This window comes from Mangifera indica, chromosome 11, assembly GCF_011075055.1.
Source record: "Mangifera indica cultivar Alphonso chromosome 11, CATAS_Mindica_2.1, whole genome shotgun sequence".
NCBI classification, from domain to species: Eukaryota; Viridiplantae; Streptophyta; class Magnoliopsida; order Sapindales; family Anacardiaceae; genus Mangifera; species Mangifera indica.
In genome coordinates, this window is record NC_058147.1 from 15,089,124 (window position 1) to 15,110,496 (window position 21,373).

The following is a 21,373-nucleotide window of genomic DNA, read 5'->3' on the forward strand; positions in this document are numbered from 1 at the left end:
AACTCTCGCTATTATAAGTATTAATAACAAAAAAAAAATCTCATCGTTAATATGTATAATGAGAGGTGTAAGTCTTACCAATAAAAGTAGTAATAACTTTAACTATTTCTGTCACTAAAATATACTATTAACAATAAATATTTTTATCATAATTACTGTATTTACAAATCATTAAAATAGCAATAAAAGTTTCATCATCATTGTAAGTGAAAGATTGATTAAAAAAAAAAAATTTGATTCTCAACATATGATATTAACATATAATAATTTCAATGATCTTAAAGTCTCCATAATCAAAATCTATAAATTTCCTATTATGATAATCTCTCCTTATAATCAAAATTAGAAAATTGTTACAAATAGCATAACAATCCATGTATTATGCCTGACCAAAAGCGTTTGATGCTTGACTTTATCTTCAAGTCCCTACAAATTGTGAATAAACAAATTCAAAGAAAACCAAACCACAAAAATTTCAACTTATTGGCTTATCTAAACTACTCACAGATAATATAAAAAGGTTGGATTACCAAACGAGCAGAAAGGATCCATGCCTCAACAGAAGCTGACTTTTCACTAATTTTGGTCCCAAACTCCTTTGCATAACGGTCTTGATCATAAGCAATTTGCTGAATTGTATGCTTAGTCACAAAAGATTGCAAGGAATAATGTTATTTCAAAATCCAAGGCCGGAACACTGTATTCCATATGATATCCAGAAAAAAGAATCTTGTTAAGAACTTGTGAAGTCCTAAAATTCCTTAATTTCAAAGAATGCAACCACAATTAGAGGCTTAACATCGTAAGGTAAATGTTAATATTCCTATGATTTCAGAGTACAACAGATTTAGTCTGCAATTTAATACCATATCTTATCTGGCATAAATGCAACAGAGAATTTCTCAAACCTATAGGTTATAGGCATTCAGTTATATTTAATATAGTTGGAAGAAAGACAACCGAAAAGGTAAAGAAGTTTTTACAGCTTTCTAGTGATTAAATTTTAGCTCAAAGATTCCAAAGCTTGCCTTACCTAGTAAAATTTTCATTTATGACACTTGTGTTCTACAAAAGGGGAATATTATATTATCACAATACCTGCATAAGTCATTTTCTCGATCCCTAGGTCATTGGCATGTAACTTTCAAGAGAGTCATAATTTGCCTCTCATTCAACCTTTTCATATATCGCTGTCCCTCAACAATCTCGCAAGTCTGGAAAATAAAAAAACACAGATAGCATGAAACAACTATGGAACATAATAAATAATTCAATTGCTACATGAAGATAGACTTTATTAAGGACTTCAGAAGCTTTTTATTAAGGAAGTAAAATGATGAGTTAGACAAATTAGCAGCAGGAGAAGCCATAATTTTGAAAGAATATGTTAGGATTGGGACACTTGTCCTCAATCTATAGGGTATTTTAGGATAATTTTATTAGAAAAGAAATGTGCCTGGTGACAATTGGTATCAGAGTGCATAAGTAACAGGGACCTGAGCATCGGTGATGGCAGGTGGCGGTGCCACCCTCACTGAATAGGTGTCAAAACTAGAGTCTTTGTTAGGAACTTCTTCTCAATCCTTAGGACGAGAGCCAAGATGTATTTGAATGCCTAGCACAGTTGGAACATGAGATGGGTGGGATTAGGTGCTCACTAGTGGAAGAAGTAGATGTCTTGCGACGGAAAAGCTATGATTTTCACCTTGAACTGACTGTCCTAAGAAAGACAATCAAGCTAATAGAGAAACACCCAGATAGGGAAAACCGTGGTGTCAAAATACCAGAGCCTAAACTTTCCAATGGCATTCAGAATGCTAATGAGTTAGAAACTTTATTTGAGATATGGAACAATACTTTGAGGCAATCCATATCTCCGACGTGGAAAAGATATCCATAATGACTATGTACTTATCCAGGGATGTGAAACTATAGCGGCGAATGCAACCTGTGAAGACGAATTAGCAGGTAGACCCAAGATTAAAACCTGGGAGGAGTTAAAAAAGGAACTAAAGGTGCAGTTTTTGCCTTGTAACTCGTCTTGGACGACGCACAAGATGCCTTGAAACAGCTGAAACAAACAGGCACTTTGCGAGACTATGTCAAGGACTTCAATTCCCTTATGTTGGACATCTAGAATATGTCTAAAGAGGACAAACTCTTTAACTTCATGTCCGGACTACAAGGATAGGCGCAAATGAAACTACGTCGATAGAATGTGTGGGATTTGCGAAGCGCCATGGCTGCAGCAAACGGGTTGCTAGATTTCAAGGTTGGACATGATCCTTTGGCTGGGATAAATAAAGGCAAGACCAAAGAATATAAGAACAGCTAGAAAAAGGGGAAAAACAAGAAAACACAAAGGGACAACAAAGGTAAAGGCAAACCAAAGGCTGACTGGAAGGTCGCTTCTATGACTAGGGAGTCATCAAAGAGTATGCAAGGGTGCCTCATATGCAATGGGCCTTATTGTGCTCAACACTGCCCCTGAAAGGAAAAGCTCAATGCATTACTTCTTGAGGAGTCTTATGTCTATGATTCTTCCAAGGTCGCTATGCTAGTAAACCCTTTGCAACTTATCAATCACATGACTTATTTCGGTAAAATGAAATATTCATCTTTTGCTCATTCTATGTTGATGCATATCCCCATTAAAATTAACTATGTTGATATTATGGCAATGGTTGATACAAGTGCAACCCATACCTTTATAACATCTGTGTGGCAATGAGAATTGGTTTGCAGGTGAACAAATGCCTGAGCATGCTCAAGATGGTCAATGCTAAGACATAATCCGCAATGGGAATGGCATACAATGTTAGAATTATAGTGGACAATTGGTTCATAAGGACCAATGTGTTAGTAATACACTTGAAAGATTTTGATCTCACTTTAGGGATTGACTATTGTTGGAAAGCAAAATTGGCACCCATGCCACACCTAGATGGTGTGATGATTATGTAAGAGAAACACTCGTCTTTCATCCTTTGTTGTCCTCATACAGGGACAGATGATCGAGGTAAAAAGATGATTTAAGCATTTGCAATGGTAATAGAGAAAGACTTGAGGCATGGACATGAGACTTACTTGGCAGCCATGGCTGAAACATGTGATGGGAGCCCTATTAAAAAACCAAAAGTAGTGAATTAATTGCTAGATGAGTTTGCCGATGTAATGCCATGAAAGCTACCCAATACTCTACCACCAAGACAAGCCATCGATCACAAAATTGAGTTTATACTAGGATCAACCCTACCTGCCTGTGCACCTTATATAGAATGTCACCACTTGAGCTGGGGCAATTAAAGAAGCAATTGAGTGAACTGCTTAAGGCTGGATACATCCAACCCTCCAAGACTTTTTATGGCGCCCCTATGTTATTCCAAAAGAAGGCTGATGACTATAGGGCTTTAAACAAGATCACAACGAAAAAACAAGTACTTAATTCCATTGGTACAAGGCTTTAATGAACAGGTTGAACAATGCTTGCTGGTTCATGAAACTTGACTTGAGTAGTGAGTATTGGTAGGTGCGAATCACCAAGGGGTATGAACCAAAAACTACTTGTATTACGAGGTACGGTTTTCACGAATTTTTTGTCATGTCATTTGACTTGACAAATGCCCCTGCCACCCTTTGTAACTTGAAGAATAATGTGCTATATGACTTCTTGGGTGAGTTTGTTGTTGTATACTGTTAGGTCCCGAGTATACATTAACAGGAGAAAGAGAGCACTAGAAGATGAGACATGTGGCGACAGCAGGATTGACAACAAATCAATTTATGCAAAGACATGTGGCAGCACAATAGTGGAGTAGAAGGCATGCACGCAGGCGCTAGGACCACCAGCAGAAAAGAAAAGGACAAATAACAATATAAAGCAAGGAGGAAGCGGAAATGAGGGCAAGAAGCAGAAAGAAATGGTTTTGGGAGAGTACTAGGCCTCTATAATTGCCTAGGGAGTTTGGGAGAGAATTGTTTGGTTTGGTTGGGTTAAGGTTATTATTTAGTAGTGTTTCACTGATATTCATATGTTGAAATTGTAAGTGGATTAATTCCAGATTGATGCTTGTAAGCGGAAACTGTTGAATCCCTTTATGAAAGTTTACTGTTTCATTCAAGTTGTTACTATAAGTTATCTGTTTACAAATTATCTGTGATTGCATTGAGTGTATAGAGGCAAAGGTTACAACAGAGTAGAATTCTAGGTAAGACCACACTTTCAGAATTTTAGCTGTAGCTTGGGTTCATCAGGTCCCTAACAAACTTGGTATCAGAGCCAATGACAAGGATGAAGGCTAAGGTTGATAGTATGGAAAGAAAGTTGGAGACCATGAGAGGAAGAATGGATAGGTTCGACAGAAGGTTAGGGGAAATGAATGTCAATATGCAAAACGTTAACAGACATTTGCAGGGCATGGAGACTGGGATGGAAACCATGAAGGAGTACCTGAGGGAGTTGAGAGAATTGTTGACAGTGAAGGATGAAAGACCCTCTAACAAAGGGAAAGCTCCGATGGAGCCCCAATCATCCCTGTCAGAAACATCCCCGAATGAGGAACCCACACCCCCACCATTGATCGGACCTGTAGAAACAGGACGCGAAGGATTCCCAAGGGAGTGAAGAGATGAAACTGATGCTAATACCAGGGATAACTGACACGAAATGGTTCACCGACAGCTAGAGTTACTAGTGTCCATAGGGGAGGACCCAGTGGGGTGGATATTCCAAGCCGAACAGTACTTCTCTATTAATCATTTAACTGAACGAGAGAAGTTAGCAGCAGCTGCAGTGTGCATGGACGGGAAGTCTTTGAGGTGGCTTCAATGGAGCGAAACAAGACAACCTTTCGCAGACTGGAACGAATTGAAAAGGGAGATGTTGATAAGGTTCTGCTCAGCCCAAGAGAGATCGTTGTACGAGGATCTCATGGCATTGAAACAGATCGACACAATAGAAGACTATCATAGTCAATTCGAGTCCATCTCGGCACCCTTGGGTGAGGCAGTTGAAGAGGTCCTACTCTCGACTTTTATGAATGGACTCAGACCAGAAGTACGCACAAAGGTGAAGCTCTTTTGGCCGCCCTCGTTGAAGGAGGTGATGATCAAGGCACAGGAAATAGAAGAAAAAAATTGGGTCATTGACACCCGACTCAGAAGCTATCCAATCCGACCTAGCTTTAAGACCCAACACCAAGCCCAAATCTGCCCGATCCACTTTACAAATACAGCTAGCCCAAGTATCCACAAGGCCTCCTCCTCAGCCCAACCTAGTAGCCCAAACTCATTATATAACCCTCCCATCCACCAATCCAATCTAGCTAATACACTCCCCACCCAAACCGGCCCAATCCGACCCAATTCGAGCACCCAAATTTATCCACCCTTACGTAATCAAACAGCCCCTAATTCCCATTCCTCACAACCAAACAGAGGTGTGATCAACTCTGCAGCGTTGACCATACCGATAAGGAGAGAAGGGAACTACCGACGCCTCTCCGATGAGGAGTTTCGATCTAAACTTGAAAAGGGCATCTGCTTCAGATGTAATGAACGATACTATCTAGGCCATAAGTGCTGATTCAAGTAGTTCCGAGTGATGATAGCTTTAGAAGAAGAAGAGGAAAGGGAAGAGAATGAAGTAATTGAAGAAGGAAAAGCGAGTTTGGAGGAGAAGGAAATAGAGTTAACTCTGAACACCAGCTCATTAGTGGGGATAGACTCTTTTAAGACGATCAAATTTTGTGGCTCTATCAAAGGGAGAAAAGTGGTGGTTTTGTTAGACAGTGGAGCCACTCACAGTTTCATTTCTAGAAAATTGGTGAAAGACTTACAATTGTCAACTACCCCGGTAAGATTCGCCGTCATGCTGGGGGATGAGAGAAAGGTCAGGGGTGAGGATAGGTGTGACAATGTGGAACTGAGATTTCAGGGGCTACCGGTAGTACAAATTTTTTTTCCGTTTGAACTAGGAAGCGTTGACGTCTTCTTAGGGGTGGACTGGTTATGCAAGCTCGGTGAAGTCAAGGTAAATTGGAATCTTTAGACCATGAATTTTGAGTGGGAAGGAAGGAAGGTTGAGTTAAAAGGGGAAGCTTCATTGAGTCACCTGGAAACTTCCTTAAAGGCAGAGGTTAATACGGTAAGACAAGGGGGGAAGGGTATTTCTTAGAGCACAATGAATTGGAAGGAAGAGAAGATGTAGCTACCCTATTGAATGAACCAAGATTGCCTCGATTGCTGGAAGAATACCAAGCCCTCTTCTGAGAACTGACAGGACTTCCACCCAAGCGCATTTATGATCATGTTATCAGACTTCTACCGTCGGTGCTGTCACCCAACGTGAGGCCATATTGGTACCCTCATTTCCAGAAAAATGAAATTGAAAAGATAGTTAGGGAGATGATTGCAGCAGGAGTAATACGCCCCAGTGTGAGCCCATTCTCTAGTCCTGTTTTATTGGTGAGAAAAAAGGATGACGGATGGAGATTTTGTGTAGACTACTGTGCATTGAATAAGGTGACGATTCCCGATAGGTTTCCCATTCTAGCCATAGACGAGCTCTTAGATGAATTATCAGGAGCTGCCATATTTAGCAAATTGGACTTGAAGTTAGGGTATCACCAAATCCGAGTCAAGGAAGAAGACGAAAAGAAGACAGCTTTTCGAACCCACGAAGGCCATTATGAGTTTTTGGTCATGCCGTTTGGACTCACGAATGCATCGGTAACCTTCCAAAGTGTGATGAATGAAATATTCAAGCCTTATTTGCGGACGTTTGCACTGGTTTTCTTTGACGACATCTTAGTTTACAACAAAGAGATAAAAGACCACCTGGAGCATTTACGAGTGGTGTTGGAGCTATTGCGAGATCATCAGCTAGTGGTGAATAGAAAAAAATGTGCCTTTGGACAAACACAGATAAAATACCCGGAGCATATTGTTTCAGCTAATGGAGTAGAAGTTGACCTGAAGAAAATTTAGGCAATGGTGGAATGGCCACAGCTGCGAGATTTGAGGGAATTAAGGGGTTTTTTAGGCCTAACAGGGTATTATCGGAAGTTTGTCAAAGGTTACGGAAGGATCGCTGAACCGCTTACTCGATTACTGAAAAAGGATGCCTTTATATGGGATGAAAAAGCCAGCCAAGCCTTCAAGGAATTAAAAACAGCCATGACCACAGTTCCAGTGCTAGCAATGCCAGACTTTTCGAAGGAATTTGTAGTCGAGACAGACGCTTCAGGGTCCGATTTAGGTGCTGTCTTAATGTAATGCGGCCAACCGATAGTATTTCTCAGTAAAGCACTGTCTTTACGGAATCAAGGCAAGTCCATATATGAGAGAGAACTGATGGTCATAGTCATGACATTCCAGAAATGGAGGCACTACCTACTTGGACGACATTTCATAGTTCGAACAGACCAAAGCAGCTTGAAGTTCTTAACGGACCAGCCAGTGCTCGAAAATGACCAACAGAAATGGGTGATTAAGCTCCTGGGGTATGACTTTGAGATTCAATACAAACCAGGAAGTGAAAATAAAGCCGCCGATGCGTTTTCTCGTCAACCGAACATGGAAGGAGAGGTTTGGGCCATCTCGACAGTGCAACCTACAAGGTTAGAAGGTATAGAGGAAGAGATTGTAGAGGATGAAAGGCTTCAACGCATTATCCATAATCTAATGGTTGATGCTACAGCTCATGCGGGATATGAATATAGGAAGGGCAAGTTACTCTATAAAGGCAGAATGGTTCTCTCTAGCAACTCTACCTTTATTCCTAAATTTCTAGCTGAATTCCACTCTTCACCTTACGGAAGGCACTCCGACTTTGTTTGAACTTACAAGCGTATTGCTGCAGTGTTATTCTGGGAAGGTATGAAGGCTGATATACGGAGATATGTAGCAGAGTGTGAGACCTGCCAGCGAATGAAGTATAAAGCTACAAGTCCAATAGGTTTGCTCCAGCCCTTACCTATACCTTCAAGTGTATGGGAAGATATCACCATGGATTTTATCATGGGGCTTCCAAAAGCAACAGGTAATGACACCATTCTCGTTGTGGTAGATCGGCTAACTAAGTATGCTCACTTTATTACCCTGTGACACCCTTACACAGCAGCTGATGTGGCTAAAAAATTTATACAAGAGGTGGTTAGATTACATGGGTTTCCTTGCTCCATCGTAACAGATCGGGATAGAGTATTTTTGAGTCAATTCTGGGGAGAAATTTTCAAGTCAGCAGGCACCGTTCTTAAGTTCAGCTCAGCCTATCATCCTCAATCCGATGGCCAAATGGAGGTTGTTAACAGGAGTTTGGAAACTTACTTGCACTGTTTTTGTTGTAGGCAGCCACGACAGTGGCCTTCATGGTTAGCATGAGCTGAATATTGGTTTAACACAACTTATAATGGCTCCACGGGAATGACACCATTCAAGGCTCTTTATGGAAGGGAACCGCCAACTCTATTACGCTATGTGCATGAAGTTTCCAAAGTGGAAGAGGTAAACAATTTAATTCATGAAAGGAACAAAATCCTGGATGAGCTAAAGGACCATTTGCATAGAGCACAGGATAGAATGAAAAGGTTTGCTGACAAACGTTGAAGAGAAGTCCAATTTCAAATGGGTGATCGAGTATTTCTCAAGATGCAGCCTTATCGATTTCGTTCGCTGGTTGTTAGACAAAATGAGAAGCTGAGTCCTCGCTTCTATGGACCTTACGAAGTGTTGGGAAAAATAGGTACAACAGTCTACCACTTAGCATTACCTCCAACAGTGAAGATACATTCAGTTTTCCATGTATCACAATTAAAAAAACAGATAGGAGAGTCTTCAGCACTTCAACCTCTTCCAGAATGCATGGCTAAAAATGGAGAACTTAAACCTCAGCCCTTGGAAGTTTTGGGACACCGTTATTCGTCACAAGGTGAGCTGGAAATTCTGATGAAATGGGAAAACCTACTAGACTGTGAAAATTCGTGGGAGTCCTTCACTACCTTCAAACGAACTTTCCCCTTCTTCCACCTTGAGGACAAGGTGCCTCTTGATGAGAGGGGTAATGTTTGGTCTCGAGTATACATTAATAGGAGAAAGAGAGCACTGGAAGATGGGACACGTGGCGACAGTAGGATTGACAACAAATCAATTTATACAGAGACATATGACAGCTCAATAGTGGAGCAGAGGGCATGCACGCAGGCACTAGGACCACCAGCAGAAAAGAAAAGGACAAATAACAATATAAAGCAGGGAGGAAGCAGAAAGGAGGGCAAGAAGCAGAAAGAAATGGTTTTGGGAGAGTACTAGGCCTCTATAATTGCCTAGGGAATTTAGGAGAGAATTGTTTGGTTTGGTTGGTTAAGGTTATTATTTAGTAGTGTTTCACTGATATTCATATGTTGAAATTGTAAGTGGATTAATTCCAGATTGATGCTTGTAAGCGGAAACTATTGAATCCCTTTATGAAAGTTTACTATTTCATTCAAGTTGTTGCTATAAGTTATCTGTTTACAAATTATCTGTGATTGCATTGAGTGTGTGGGGGCAAAGGTTACAACAGAGTAGAATTCCAAGTGAGACCACATTTTCAGAATTTCAGTTGTAGCTTGGGTTCATCAGGTCCCTAACATATACCTAGACAACTTTACGGTATATAACACTTCTTTAAAGGAACGTATCATAAACTTGAGAAAGGTGTTTACGAAGTTGAGGGAGAACCAGCTTTTTGTAAAAAGAGAAAAGTGTGAATTTGAACAATAAGAAGTGAAGTTCCTTGCCACATCATAAGGAGCCATCATGTGCGTATGGACCCAAAAAAAGTTCAAGCTATCTTGGAGTGGACTGCCCCTATAAAGGTAACCAAGTTATGATCATTTTTGGGTTTGGCTAATTACTATCGTAGGTTCAATAAGGGATATTCTAATAAGGCAATGCCTTTCACAGACTTACTCAAGAAAGTAGAGTAGTAGGATTGGACAGCAAGATGTGAAGCAACATTCCAAGAATTAAAAAATGCTATTGCTTCTGAACCAGTGTTGAGACTCTCGAACTTTGAAGCACCATTTGAAGTACACATAAATGTCTCAGATAAAGCCATTGGAGAGGTGCTAGTGCAAGAAAATCACCCGGTAGCCTTTAAGAGTAGAAAATTGAACTTTGCCGAGTAGCGTTATTCTGCTCACGAGGAAATGGTTGTTGTCATACATTGCTTAAAACTATGGCTAGTATACTTATCGGGGACCAGGTTTGTTGTTCGAACCAATAATGTTGCTAACACTTACTCTGGCATCAAGCTACTTAAGCATAGTTTGTACAACCCACGTTCATTACTTGTATCTTTTCCATTAGTCCCGCATGCTGGTCCAACTAGCCTTGTTTGTGGTACGTGAGCGCCCCCTCAAACATCCCATCATGCCCCGCTCCTAGGCATGTCGATGTCTGTTAGGAACTCAGCTCTTATTCAACTAAAACACAAAATTAAAACACAAAAAACATAATAAAGTAAAACTATTTCATTAATTAAACCATTATAATGATAAATCGAACATTTCGAAGAGTTCGAGACCTCTCATTTTCCTATCGTTCGAGGCACTGGAGACCTCCTTAAATTAGCTAAGAATGACTGCCCTCAAACCAAAACCCTAATACATTTTCTTCTCTTCCCTCTCTTAAAACCTAAAATATATATTTATAATAAAAATTAACCATTGGATTGAGGACAAGTGTCCAAATCCTAACATTTCCCTCCCCTTCAAAATTATCTTGTCCTCAAGATAAGTTTTTTTTTTCAGCTGTGCCCTATTTCATTCTTTTTTTTTCCAACTGTCTCTGTCTGCCAAAGTTATTCCCCGCCTACTATTTTTACTTTTTTAATTTTTTTTCATTTACAGCTGTCTTTTTTTTTCTTTAATATATATATTTTTATCTCTCCTATTGCTTCTTCACCCTTTTTTTTCTTTCCAACACCCTACATCTTCTCTTTTTCTCTTCCCAAGAAGCTTACCTACTGCCTTCCCTTTTATTTTCCCAACCACAACTCTTCTCCTTTTCCCAACAAGCCAATTGCCACTGCCCTCCAGTCCTCTTTTTTTTTTCTTTTAATTTTTAATTTTATTTTTTTCCTCTCTCTCCTTTCTCTTTCTTCTCCTTGTCTTTTTCTTTTCTTCTTTCTTCTCCTTCATCCTTCTTTCTTCTTCCTTCTGCTTTCTCTACGTTTTCTCGGTTTCAGACTCTTATCGACATTCCATTTTCATCCTCCTCCTTCCTCGGTTTTCATTTTTTTTCTTCTCTCTTTTTTTTTTCATGCTTTTCCAGAATGTAGCCACTAACTCATTTCTCCCATTCTTCTTCAAGTCAGCCTCCTCTGTAAATATTTTTCGGTGACTCTTTACTTTTTCGACCATCATCTATCTTCCTTGTTGGATCAAATGCTCTGATACCATTTGTTAGGAACTCAACTCTTATTCAACTAAAACACAAAATTAAAACGCAAAAAACATAATAAAGTAAAACTATTTCATTAACTAAACCATTACAATGATAAACCGAACATTTCGAGGAGTTTGGGACCTCCTATTTTTTTGTCGTTCAAGGTGTCAGAGACTCCCTAAATCAGCCAAGAATGGTTGCCTTTAAACCAAAACCCTAATACATTTTCTTCTCTTCCATCTCTTAAAACCTAAAACATATATTTATAATAAAAATTAACCGTTGGATTGAGGACAAGTGTCCCAATCTTAACAATGTCCTTGCATGCTCGATCATTTTCACACAAACAACATTGCACAATCCCAACTCTGCAATGTCATTAGTTTTAGACAAACCTGTTCACCTATTTGGTGCCTGTGTTCGGTCTCAATTGTTAGAGGTGTAACAAACCTCCCCCATCTGATGAACTTAATGTCCTCGTTGAGAGGTTTTGTATTCTATAAGATTACCCCAAGTTGGAACGACATCATCATTGTGTGTCCAAGCAAAATTGAATCTGAATAGAAAGTTTAACCATTGTAAGCTATCCCAATTTTGATCCTGGAAAGAGATGTCTCTGGCATGGTCCATCCGTATCAAGAATCTTTCGTCTCAACATAGTCTGCCAATGTTGCAAACTATAAACTATGTATAAGATTTCTTTTTCCTCGTCACTGTAACTTTCCTCCAACCAACTCAACACCCACCCATGTCTCCCATTCAATTAGATATCCTTTAAAGAAAAAGAGTAGAGCAAACTTTGCTATCTTCAATGTCAATTCGGATAGTGAACTCAATCTTAGGCAACTCATTAATAAAGGTAAAGAGGCAAAAACCCCCAAATTAGAAACCCTAATTCCAAAATTAGGGTTAAATAAATTTCACCAAACAATTAACAAATTCAAGTAAACAAATAACAAATAACAAACCTAATATGCCCTTGTTTCGTTGTCGTCGAACATAAATACTGGACAAACAAAGGTGCTCGAATGCCAAAAGCAGAGATGCTATGTGATTGGAACACGTTGAACTGTTGAACGTCGTCATCGACTGGAACTAACGTTGTTGGACACTTTAGTCTAGAACATGAAGTGGATGTATAGAAATGGAGACTGATGAGATAGCGAAAGCTGAAAGAAGAGCTCGAGCTCATCTATACAGCACAGACTTGGGCTTAGGCACGTTTATACTGATATACAAAGCTCGAACTCGTGCTCAAGCTTGAGCTCATTTTTGCTCGATTGTTTCGGGCTTGGTTCGAATCCAGCCCTACTCACCCTACTCCACTAGCAAAACAATAGTCAAGAATACAAATGTCTTTGTGTAGTTCATTAATATGCTATTCAAGTATATCATCAATAAGCTAAAGGTTTCAATACGCATTTTAGGAATGAGTTATTCAACATCATCAAACCCTAGTAGAGGCACATGCCTGATCAAATAATGGATGCTGATCAAGATATGTAGGGACATTAGAAGAATTGGCAGTCAATTGAATCCTCTCAAGAAATTGGAAAAATGGGATAAGCTCTTGCTTCCACTATGTGCATAAATAGTTTTTCCCAACTTGCAATGCATTTAGAATTGACTAGTTTTCGGTAATAAACAAAACTTCAGTAAACAAGTAATTCAAGAAAAACTCCTAAACCAGGAAGGAAATTGCTTTTACTAGTTAAAGTTTGTAACCAGAACACTCATGCTAACTGCACTAAGATTTTAATAAGATAACATGAACTTTAATTACCTCAACTGGAAATGTGCAGTCACCAGAAACTCTTTTCAGGTAATCAATATCATTCCACTTAGTCCTCGCTGGTCAAGTGCCATACAATTAGTTGTTATAATGGGAGAACTTGAGAGGAAGTATTTGTGCAGAAACCCCTCCAGAGATAAAGCTGACCTCTTCACCACAATCTTACAAGATAGGGACCTATTTGGCAAAATTCAAAGAGGCTGCAAGTTCAAAAGCAATACCATCACTAGTAAAATAAGTTCTCAGATCTTTCAACTGCAACATGTAAAACTAAAATTAGCTATACAAAAGTGAAAAAAAAATCAGTCAACTAAAAACCATAATCTTGAGAAAGAAAAAAAAATCCTGAATATAATATATAAGGACAACCCAAAATGACATTTAAAAAAATAATTATTTTAATAACCCATAAATGTAAACATTAATTTTTTAACCTGTTACTAAGTTGTAATATAACATCCAAAATATTGCAACACCGGTCTGGGCCTTCTTAATATATTAAACATTAATAAAAAGACTTTTCAAGTCAGAGTAACCACCAAAAATTAACAACAAACACTTAACTAATATAAGAAAAGGTACCTTCACATAATCAGCATCAGATGATGTCCTACACAACACATCATTACCAAGAAGCTGTGTAACAAACAATATTTCAGGGAGAGGCTCGATGAATGCAGCTAAAGCCACACCTGTGTAGAACAAAAGAATGGAGAAAATGAGAGAAATATTCTGATTTTCTGAGAATATGTTAATTTCTTTTAAATTTATTTGACAATAGTATATATATACAGATATTTAGAAACAGTCCCATTTGTGTAGGCCTTACACTCGGGTAAAATCCATATCATGACTCCAAGCCATCACCAAGTCGTTGAAGTACTATGATTTCTGGTGAAATAAGGATCTCGCAGGTTCAAAAGCAACATTGGATAAGAACTCTTCTCTAGGCATTCATCATTAGTCTCTGCAGAATTTAACACAGTCACAAACACTCTCTGAGAAATTAAACCTTTTTGTAGAGAGCTCCCTTAATACAATGTCAAAATGAACTAAAAAATTTTTAACTTCACAAATGATTCTCAAGCAGGTCAGCAAACAAATACAAATGTGACAAAATAAACAAACAAACTCCCAATTCAAAATAAACAAACACTATGAAATCGTTTTCAACTTCTTATTTACAAGGTCGGCAGCAATGTGTTAGGGTTTCGACAGAGCATCACATTTAAAAAATATTTAACTTCACAAACACGTAACAAGCTCAAAATTCTACAACAAACATAAAATCCAAAAAAATTCCACAAAATTTTCAATTTCAGTTAGATGCTCTGTCAGTTATTGTCTCTCGTCGTCATTTGGTGGTCAATAATCCTCTCGGTTCATCGCTCGGTCTCCGTCAGTCGGATTTCGTCTCTCCTCATCGTCTGTTTGTCGTTCGTCCTCTCTATTATCATGCACAGTTTCGTTTGTTGCTCTCGGCTGGTCACCATTTACTCGATTGTCGCTGGGTTGTTGTTGGTCGCTGATCTCGTCAACCCTTTTTTATCTTTTTAAATTGAAGGAAACGCACGGAAGGGATGATCATAAAATTCTGGCCAAAGGACTATGTCCCACCCAAAGTATGCACATATCTTAAGTTTCCTCCTGTTAACTTTGAAAATCTCATTTATCCACCAATAGGCGGTTAAAATTAACTAAGTCGGTTAGTTATATCATTTTTCCCTCCTAAACCCTAAAAACTAATAATTTCACCCTAACCCAAGTTTTAAAAAATAGCATTTTTCCTCTTAGAGTTTCCAATATTTAGATTCAATTTTCTGGTACCGTTTATTCCTCTCTGACAACCTCCAAGAGATGGCTCTTTCTCTTTAGAACGGTCTTCTTTCGACAACTCTCTTGGGAGCAATCATCGACGAAGAAGTCGTCTTTGTCTCTGATGAAGACGAATCGTCTTCGTCCAGAGACAAAGACGAGGTCTTCGTCGACAATGAAGACTCTTGACGATGAAGACTCCTCGTCAACAAAGAGTCTTCATCGTCGACGAAGACACTCTTTGTCGATAACCGCTCTCAAAAGAGCAGCCTAAAGAAAACCGTGTCGGAGAGGAAGAGCCGTCGCTTGGAGGTCACTGGAGAGGAAGAAACGACACGAAAAAATTGAATATGAAAAATTAAAAACCTTAGGGGCAAAATGTTATTTTTTAAAACATAAGTTGAGAAAAATTATTAATTTTTAGAGTATAGAGGGGAAAATTAAATCGAATTTAAGTTTATTTTTATAATATAGATAAAATAATGATTTTACCTTTAAAACGGTTAGTTTTAATCGTATACGGATGAGTAAATGAGATTTTCAAAATTAACATAGGGAAACTAGGGAAACGCACATACCTTGGGTGGGAAATAGTCCTTTGGCCTTAAATTCTCACTGATAAGTTTGACCCAAACTTATTATTTATTTTATGGATATAATGGTAAAACAGTCAAATTTATTAACATTAAAATATTAAACCTGTGATTTCACGGGTGGTCAGTGTGATTTGAAATAGATAAGTTGAGGTTCAAATTCTATTTTAAAAATAATTATATTTAATTTTTTGTTTTGACCAATTCAATGTTAATTCAATTTAATTTTTTGTTTTAAATGTTAAATGTTTGAAGTGATTTGAAATAGTTTGTTTATGAAAATAAATTTAATCTTTGACACAACTTTGATTTATTCAGTTTGACTGGAAATAATTCAAATCAAATTTATACTTAATTTGAAAAACTTTACAAAAGATATTTTATTAAATAAATAAATTAATATGCATAATAAATAAAAAAAATGTTTATGTTGACTTGGTTCAATTTGTATTCATTTCTAGTTTTTCAACTTGTCATAAGACCAATGATCACAGATTAATAAGTTTTTTACCTAAAAATTTAAAAGTTTAACGTTAAAAATAAAAATTTGTTTAGTTTTAAAGAGAATACGCATAATTGGTTATTAAATTTATAAAAATAGTCATTATAACGTTGTGATATTTATCCTTTTATTAATTTTTTTTGCTAAAAATCTCTTTTTTTTTTTCATAGTTATAGTATAGAAGATTATGTAGATTAAGAAGTTGGTGGTGTGCGATGGATTGCCGGAGAAAGAGAGCTACTAGGGGCGACTAAAAACAAAGGAAGAATGGGTTATGAGTAAGAGGAAATGAAAATAAGAAGGTTCTTGTGTAATTGGGATATTTAAAAGTTTTTGTATTTTTAATTTAATTTGTGGTTATATACTAATTTTGAAAAATAAAATAATAAATATACAATAATAAATTCATTTCTTGATATTGTATCATAATTTTTTTTAATTAAGAAAATTTGACTTTAGGTGAAATAGTATAATTTATTCTATCAAGAGGGGAAAACGTGAGTGGAAAAATGTAATTTAGTGTGTAACATAAACCTAGCCTCTGTCAAGGAAATAGTGTCATTTGGTGAATCCAATTTGGAAGTTATATGACCTATTCCAATTATAATGAAATTAATCAACTCCTTCAATTTACTAACATACTACTCACTTGCACACTTACACTTGTCCCTAAGTTCTTTAACGTTTGCAAAGATTTTTTCACATGTATAACTCTAACCTTTTATGATGTAACAAAGTGATCCTTTAGGGCTCTCTTAGATTTCATTACTAGAACTACAATTAGCTGTATGTCCAAACTTGCATTCAAAAGTTGACACCAGTAACCAACTCATAGGAGATTATCATATCTTTTCCAATAACTTAAATTCATGATTAACCTGTCTAATAATTTCATTTTCTGATCTAAACCTAACATTTATAAAGGGGGGGAAAGAAAGATGAAAAAAACCAACAAGATGCCCTTCCAAAGCATAAACCTTAACTGGAAACAAGATTTGGGCTCGCTGGAAGCAATTGTTCCCTTTGCTTCGAATTCACCACTTTCAGATTTGATGCTAAAAATATTCCAATTTCTTTATTTATCTATATGAAATAGTACTGTTCTAATAGACAAGCACAACCGTACCAATCTTAAGAGCATACATCCAAACTAGAGTATTACATTATGAAGACAATGAATCATCTCCCCTTCTAAGACTTGATTGTCTCCGTTTATTCGAATAAAAGAGTACCCTTTCTTGGCTTGAAGATAGAGCTACTTGTATAGGTCGAACACAGCACATCAATGAAGAGCCACACTTGTTGTTTAATGAAAAAGATGATTGGCAAAGAACCAATTGCAGTAACAAGAATGGGAATCCATAATACTCCATCTTTGAAGAGAATAAAAATAGCAGCACAAAACACTATCATCATTGCTGCTATTGATAACCAAAGAGTTGAAAGTCCAACAATCAGCTTTCTTGGCAATGGCTCAAGGAAATCTTCTTCTGCGTAGCGAGAAGTGAGAATAGATAGGAAGGTTAATATGGAGCAAGTGGATAATACCAGTGAAATCGCATCTGACACAATAAAAATTTTGAAAGAAATTTTATCAAGGAATTTAGGACTCCCTGTCTCGGCATTGGTGCCACCTGGTACAGCCAAAGCTATAGCAAAAACCATTGTGGTAATAAGAGCCGCCACAACCATGCAGTAGTTTGCTGTATCTTTCATCCATTTCTCTCCCTTCTGCTTTAATTCCTTATGTTCATCACTAAATAAGGCTCTTGGAGATTTTCCATCTTCCTTCTGAGTTGATTTCCCATCATTATTATTACCAACCAGTGAATTTCCATTATTTTTAGCTTGAACATCCGAGGGATACAAAAGCTTTTTCACTTCCTACAATCATATAAAATAGAGTTATGAAATATGGATCCAATGAAATAGAGTTATAAGAAAATAGGTTTGTACAGAAAAGAGTGGTGATAGATAATCACCTCAAACCACAACAATTCTCGCTGCATTTGCAGTGCTGCTCCTGATACACTATGGAGCCTTTCTGATGGTGCCAACATCCCGGCCAAATGCAGGATGTTGTTGTCACCCTTATCTTTCTTGGAAACTAAAAAATCTTTGGCTGAGCCTATTTCATGTACGAGTCTGAAGATTTCCTCGTGACGATACTTAACAGCAAAGTGGAATATGCTATAATCATTATCATCCACTTGGAATATCAAATCAGGATATTCACGAATAAGTATTTTCAGAAACTCGATGTTCCCTCGTTCTGCAGCAACGAATACCAGTTTTCGGGCAGTTTCTAATGCACTTGAATGATGATCAAAGTCATGCCCGGATACAGCTAGTTTCCAAACGTGTTGGACTAATTTCATTTCTGGGGACATCTTTTCAATACTGCATAAAACTGCGAGTTGGTAGAACCAACATTAAATTAAACAGCGATAATGAGGAAAGATGTGAGCACAGTTCATTTTAAATATCAGAGAAGAATATGCTTCTATATATATAACAATAAATTAAACATAAACAAATTCAAAACGTGAAAGATAAATTTGCATAGTAATTATTGCATTGAGTTATAGGTTGATTAAATATATCAAGTATTTATAGAGAGCAGAGGTTGTCTGTCCTTTTTTTATATTCTAGTTTATTTAGAAATTCTGTATATTTCAGAGGCAGTTACTTCTTCTGGCACTAGGTATAACTGGAGCACACCTTGGAAATTATCTTTGGAAAACAGCAAATTATAGTACCACTATGGTTGTTTTTTTTTTTTCCTGTCTTTATACATGACTAATTTAGTGAAACTTCTATACATATATATATATATATGAACGCCTATAAATGACTATCTTTATGGCAATGTGATTAAATTTAGTTCCACATAAATAAACTAATCAAGGCATGCTGAAGGGTTAATTTAAGGATTAGAAAGGACTAACCTCTTTTGAAGCATTTCTTTATTTTTTCCCAACCTCCTTGTTGATTGGGTGACTCTGACTCTTTGTACTTATCTAGCAATTGCAGCGTGTGATCTGGAAGACAAAAATCAACATAATGGATCTTTTCACAGAAGTGAGAAACCATTTATCAATATCTATTATGAAATAAAAAGTAACAAATATCAAATTAAACATCAAGATACTAACGGAATACTGAGATGATAGAATATGTGTGTGTGTGTGTGTATTTATATATTGGTGATAATATGGAAATTAATTTAAGTTGTCTGAACATGTTATGGCAGCAAATGATGCTTCATACGTTAACGTTTGAGGGTGATACTTGAAGAGAATAAGACAAGTGTTTTTCTCTGTTTGCTGCCATAAACTTAGTACAACATGTTCTCCCCATTTGTTCATGGCAGCGCTCAACTAAATGCTAATATATTGTACCTAACAAATTTAGTGAAAGTTTTCATACTTATTTGCACGGCTATATCCCAATTCATGACAATGTAAATTTAGATTGTAAAATCCAAAACAAAAATACAGCTAAAGAAGGCACAGGGGAGAGAACTAACAGCGCTTGATGCATCTCTTGATTCTATTCCAAACTCCTTGTTGATTGGCAAAAGGCAATTCAACCAAGGCATGTAATGCTGTTTGCTTATTATTTTCATCATAAGCAGTAGCTAACTTTGTGTCTTCCTCCACCAATTGCAGCGCCAATTCTGGAAACACAAAAATTAAACGACATTATCATAGGGATGTGGAATTAATCAATTTTGAGATGATTATTTAATTTCAGGTAGTTAAAGTGAAATAGTTTACCGTGAAAACCATTCCTTATGAGAGCAAGAAGCAATTTGATACGATCATCATGTTCTAGGGAGGTTTTAGTGAGATTATAAAGCCAATATACCATTTCTTCACGACCGAAGAAAACTGCGAACAAAAGTGGTGACGTATCGTCAAAACCTTTCACCCGTGCTAGGTTCTGTCCATTATGCTTCATCATTTCCACCTCTTCTAACTTTTCATATTTATTCTCCTTTATCATTGCAATTTCTAAGTTTCCATATTTCTTCTCGTTTACCATTCTCTCGGCAACTTGTATCATTTTCTTGGCAAGTTTTAACTCTCCGGAAGCAGCAGCAAGACAAAAAGGCGTATTGCCAGAATTATTTTTCACAACTAAATCCTCTAGTTTGTCCAGCTTAAGGAGCAGTTTTATAGCAAATTCAGAGGAGTTTACAAGAGCCCCAATGTGGAGAGCGGTGTCCTCTCTCTCAGAGATCTTAGCTGTTATATCATCTGGATGTATCTCATACCTGCAGTCACCTCGTAGAGCAGCTCGATACAAATTTATGCGTCTTTTTCTTGTTATATCCGTTTCTGCCACTTTAAAGCAAGAAAAAAGTTTCAAGATATTAATTACATTTTAATTTGTATATTATGAATTTTTAAATTCAATTATTAAATCATTTTTATAATTAATGGACAATTTTATACGTTTAAAATTGTTTGTTTTTCATTTTTGACACAATACACATATTCTTTTTTATTTTTCATTATTTAAAAATCTTTCTAAGTTTAATAATTTTCTAAAAGAAAATAAAAATTACTGCAATCTATCATTAATTTGGTTTTTTAACTCTTCAAAGATAAAAATTACTCTTTTAACTGTCTTGTATGTAACATCAATTCATATTTCACATGTAACATTAATTAAAATAATATACCTGGCGATTTTTGATGAGATGAAGTCAGAGGACTATAATCTGCTTCCAAGTCAGCTGTCAACATCCTGGAAAACCTACAAGGAAAGGGAGCATTTCCACCCTCTAGTCAATCTTGATTCTTTATTCTTTTAAAGATAAAAAATTAATAATAAATATCAAGGCATCAAACATATCAAGGCTTTTTTTTTAAACACGTGCGACGATTCAAATATCTAAGTAATGTGCCCGAAGTTCAGATGTTTGATGGCCAGAGAAGAAATAGCTAAAAATGATCAGGAAATATTATCAATTATTTTAAAAAATGGTTGTTTTCTTCCTCTTTTTTTTTTTTTTTAACTTCCAAATCCTATGTAAGAGAGGAAGAAGAATCACATTCTTTTTCCTTTCTTTTTATTAAACTGATATAAACTTAACAGTAATTGCTACTTCGCTAAATTGTATTTGGTAATCTCTCTCTCATTACATAATCACAGAATAGAACTCCAACAAAAGAAGATTTTGAAAAACAGAAAGAAGAAGAAGAAGAAGAAGAGGGGCGAAAGACTTGCCTC

General features: G+C 36.8%; 1 protein-coding gene and 1 long non-coding RNA gene across 5 annotated transcripts; both read right to left on the reverse strand.

Annotated features, from left to right (window-relative positions):
• Positions 1 to 122: 122 nt before the first annotated feature.
• On the reverse strand, positions 123 to 14,812 carry LOC123228929. Of its 4 annotated transcripts, none has more exons than XR_006504767.1 (6): positions 14,052 to 14,812; positions 13,805 to 13,914; positions 13,214 to 13,422; positions 1,099 to 1,214; positions 531 to 641; positions 123 to 426 (listed from the first exon to the last, which is right to left on the reverse strand). It is a non-coding gene; the product is annotated as an uncharacterized LOC123228929 (long non-coding RNA). The 4 variants fall into 4 exon arrangements; XR_006504764.1 differs by having other exon boundaries at positions 531 to 697; XR_006504766.1 differs by having other exon boundaries at positions 123 to 416; positions 506 to 697.
• Positions 14,813 to 17,195: 2,383 nt separating this feature from the next.
• On the reverse strand, positions 17,196 to 20,890 carry LOC123228783. The gene is made up of 6 exons (XM_044654233.1): positions 20,823 to 20,890; positions 19,912 to 20,481; positions 19,662 to 19,811; positions 19,081 to 19,173; positions 18,115 to 18,542; positions 17,196 to 18,016 (listed from the first exon to the last, which is right to left on the reverse strand). The coding sequence occupies exons 1-6, from the start codon at positions 20,884 to 20,886 to the stop codon at positions 17,345 to 17,347; spliced, it is 1,977 nt and encodes a 658-aa protein (XP_044510168.1). The 5' UTR covers positions 20,887 to 20,890; the 3' UTR covers positions 17,196 to 17,344.
• Positions 20,891 to 21,373: the final 483 nt, after the last annotated feature.

What these genes read in the sequence shown, in the direction of transcription:
- LOC123228783 (XM_044654233.1), bottom strand. Translation starts at nt 20,886, where the DNA reads ATGTTGACAGCTGACTTGGAAGCAGATTATAGTCCTCTGACTTCATCT. An exon ending in ATCTCATCAAAAATCGCCAG is followed by an intron (nt 20,482 to 20,822) that starts GTATATTATTTT and finishes CTTGCTTTAAAG; the next exon opens with TGGCAGAAACGGATATAACA. An exon ending in AAAGAAATGCTTCAAAAGAG is followed by an intron (nt 18,543 to 19,080) that starts GTTAGTCCTTTC and finishes ACCAACTCGCAG; the next exon opens with TTTTATGCAGTATTGAAAAG.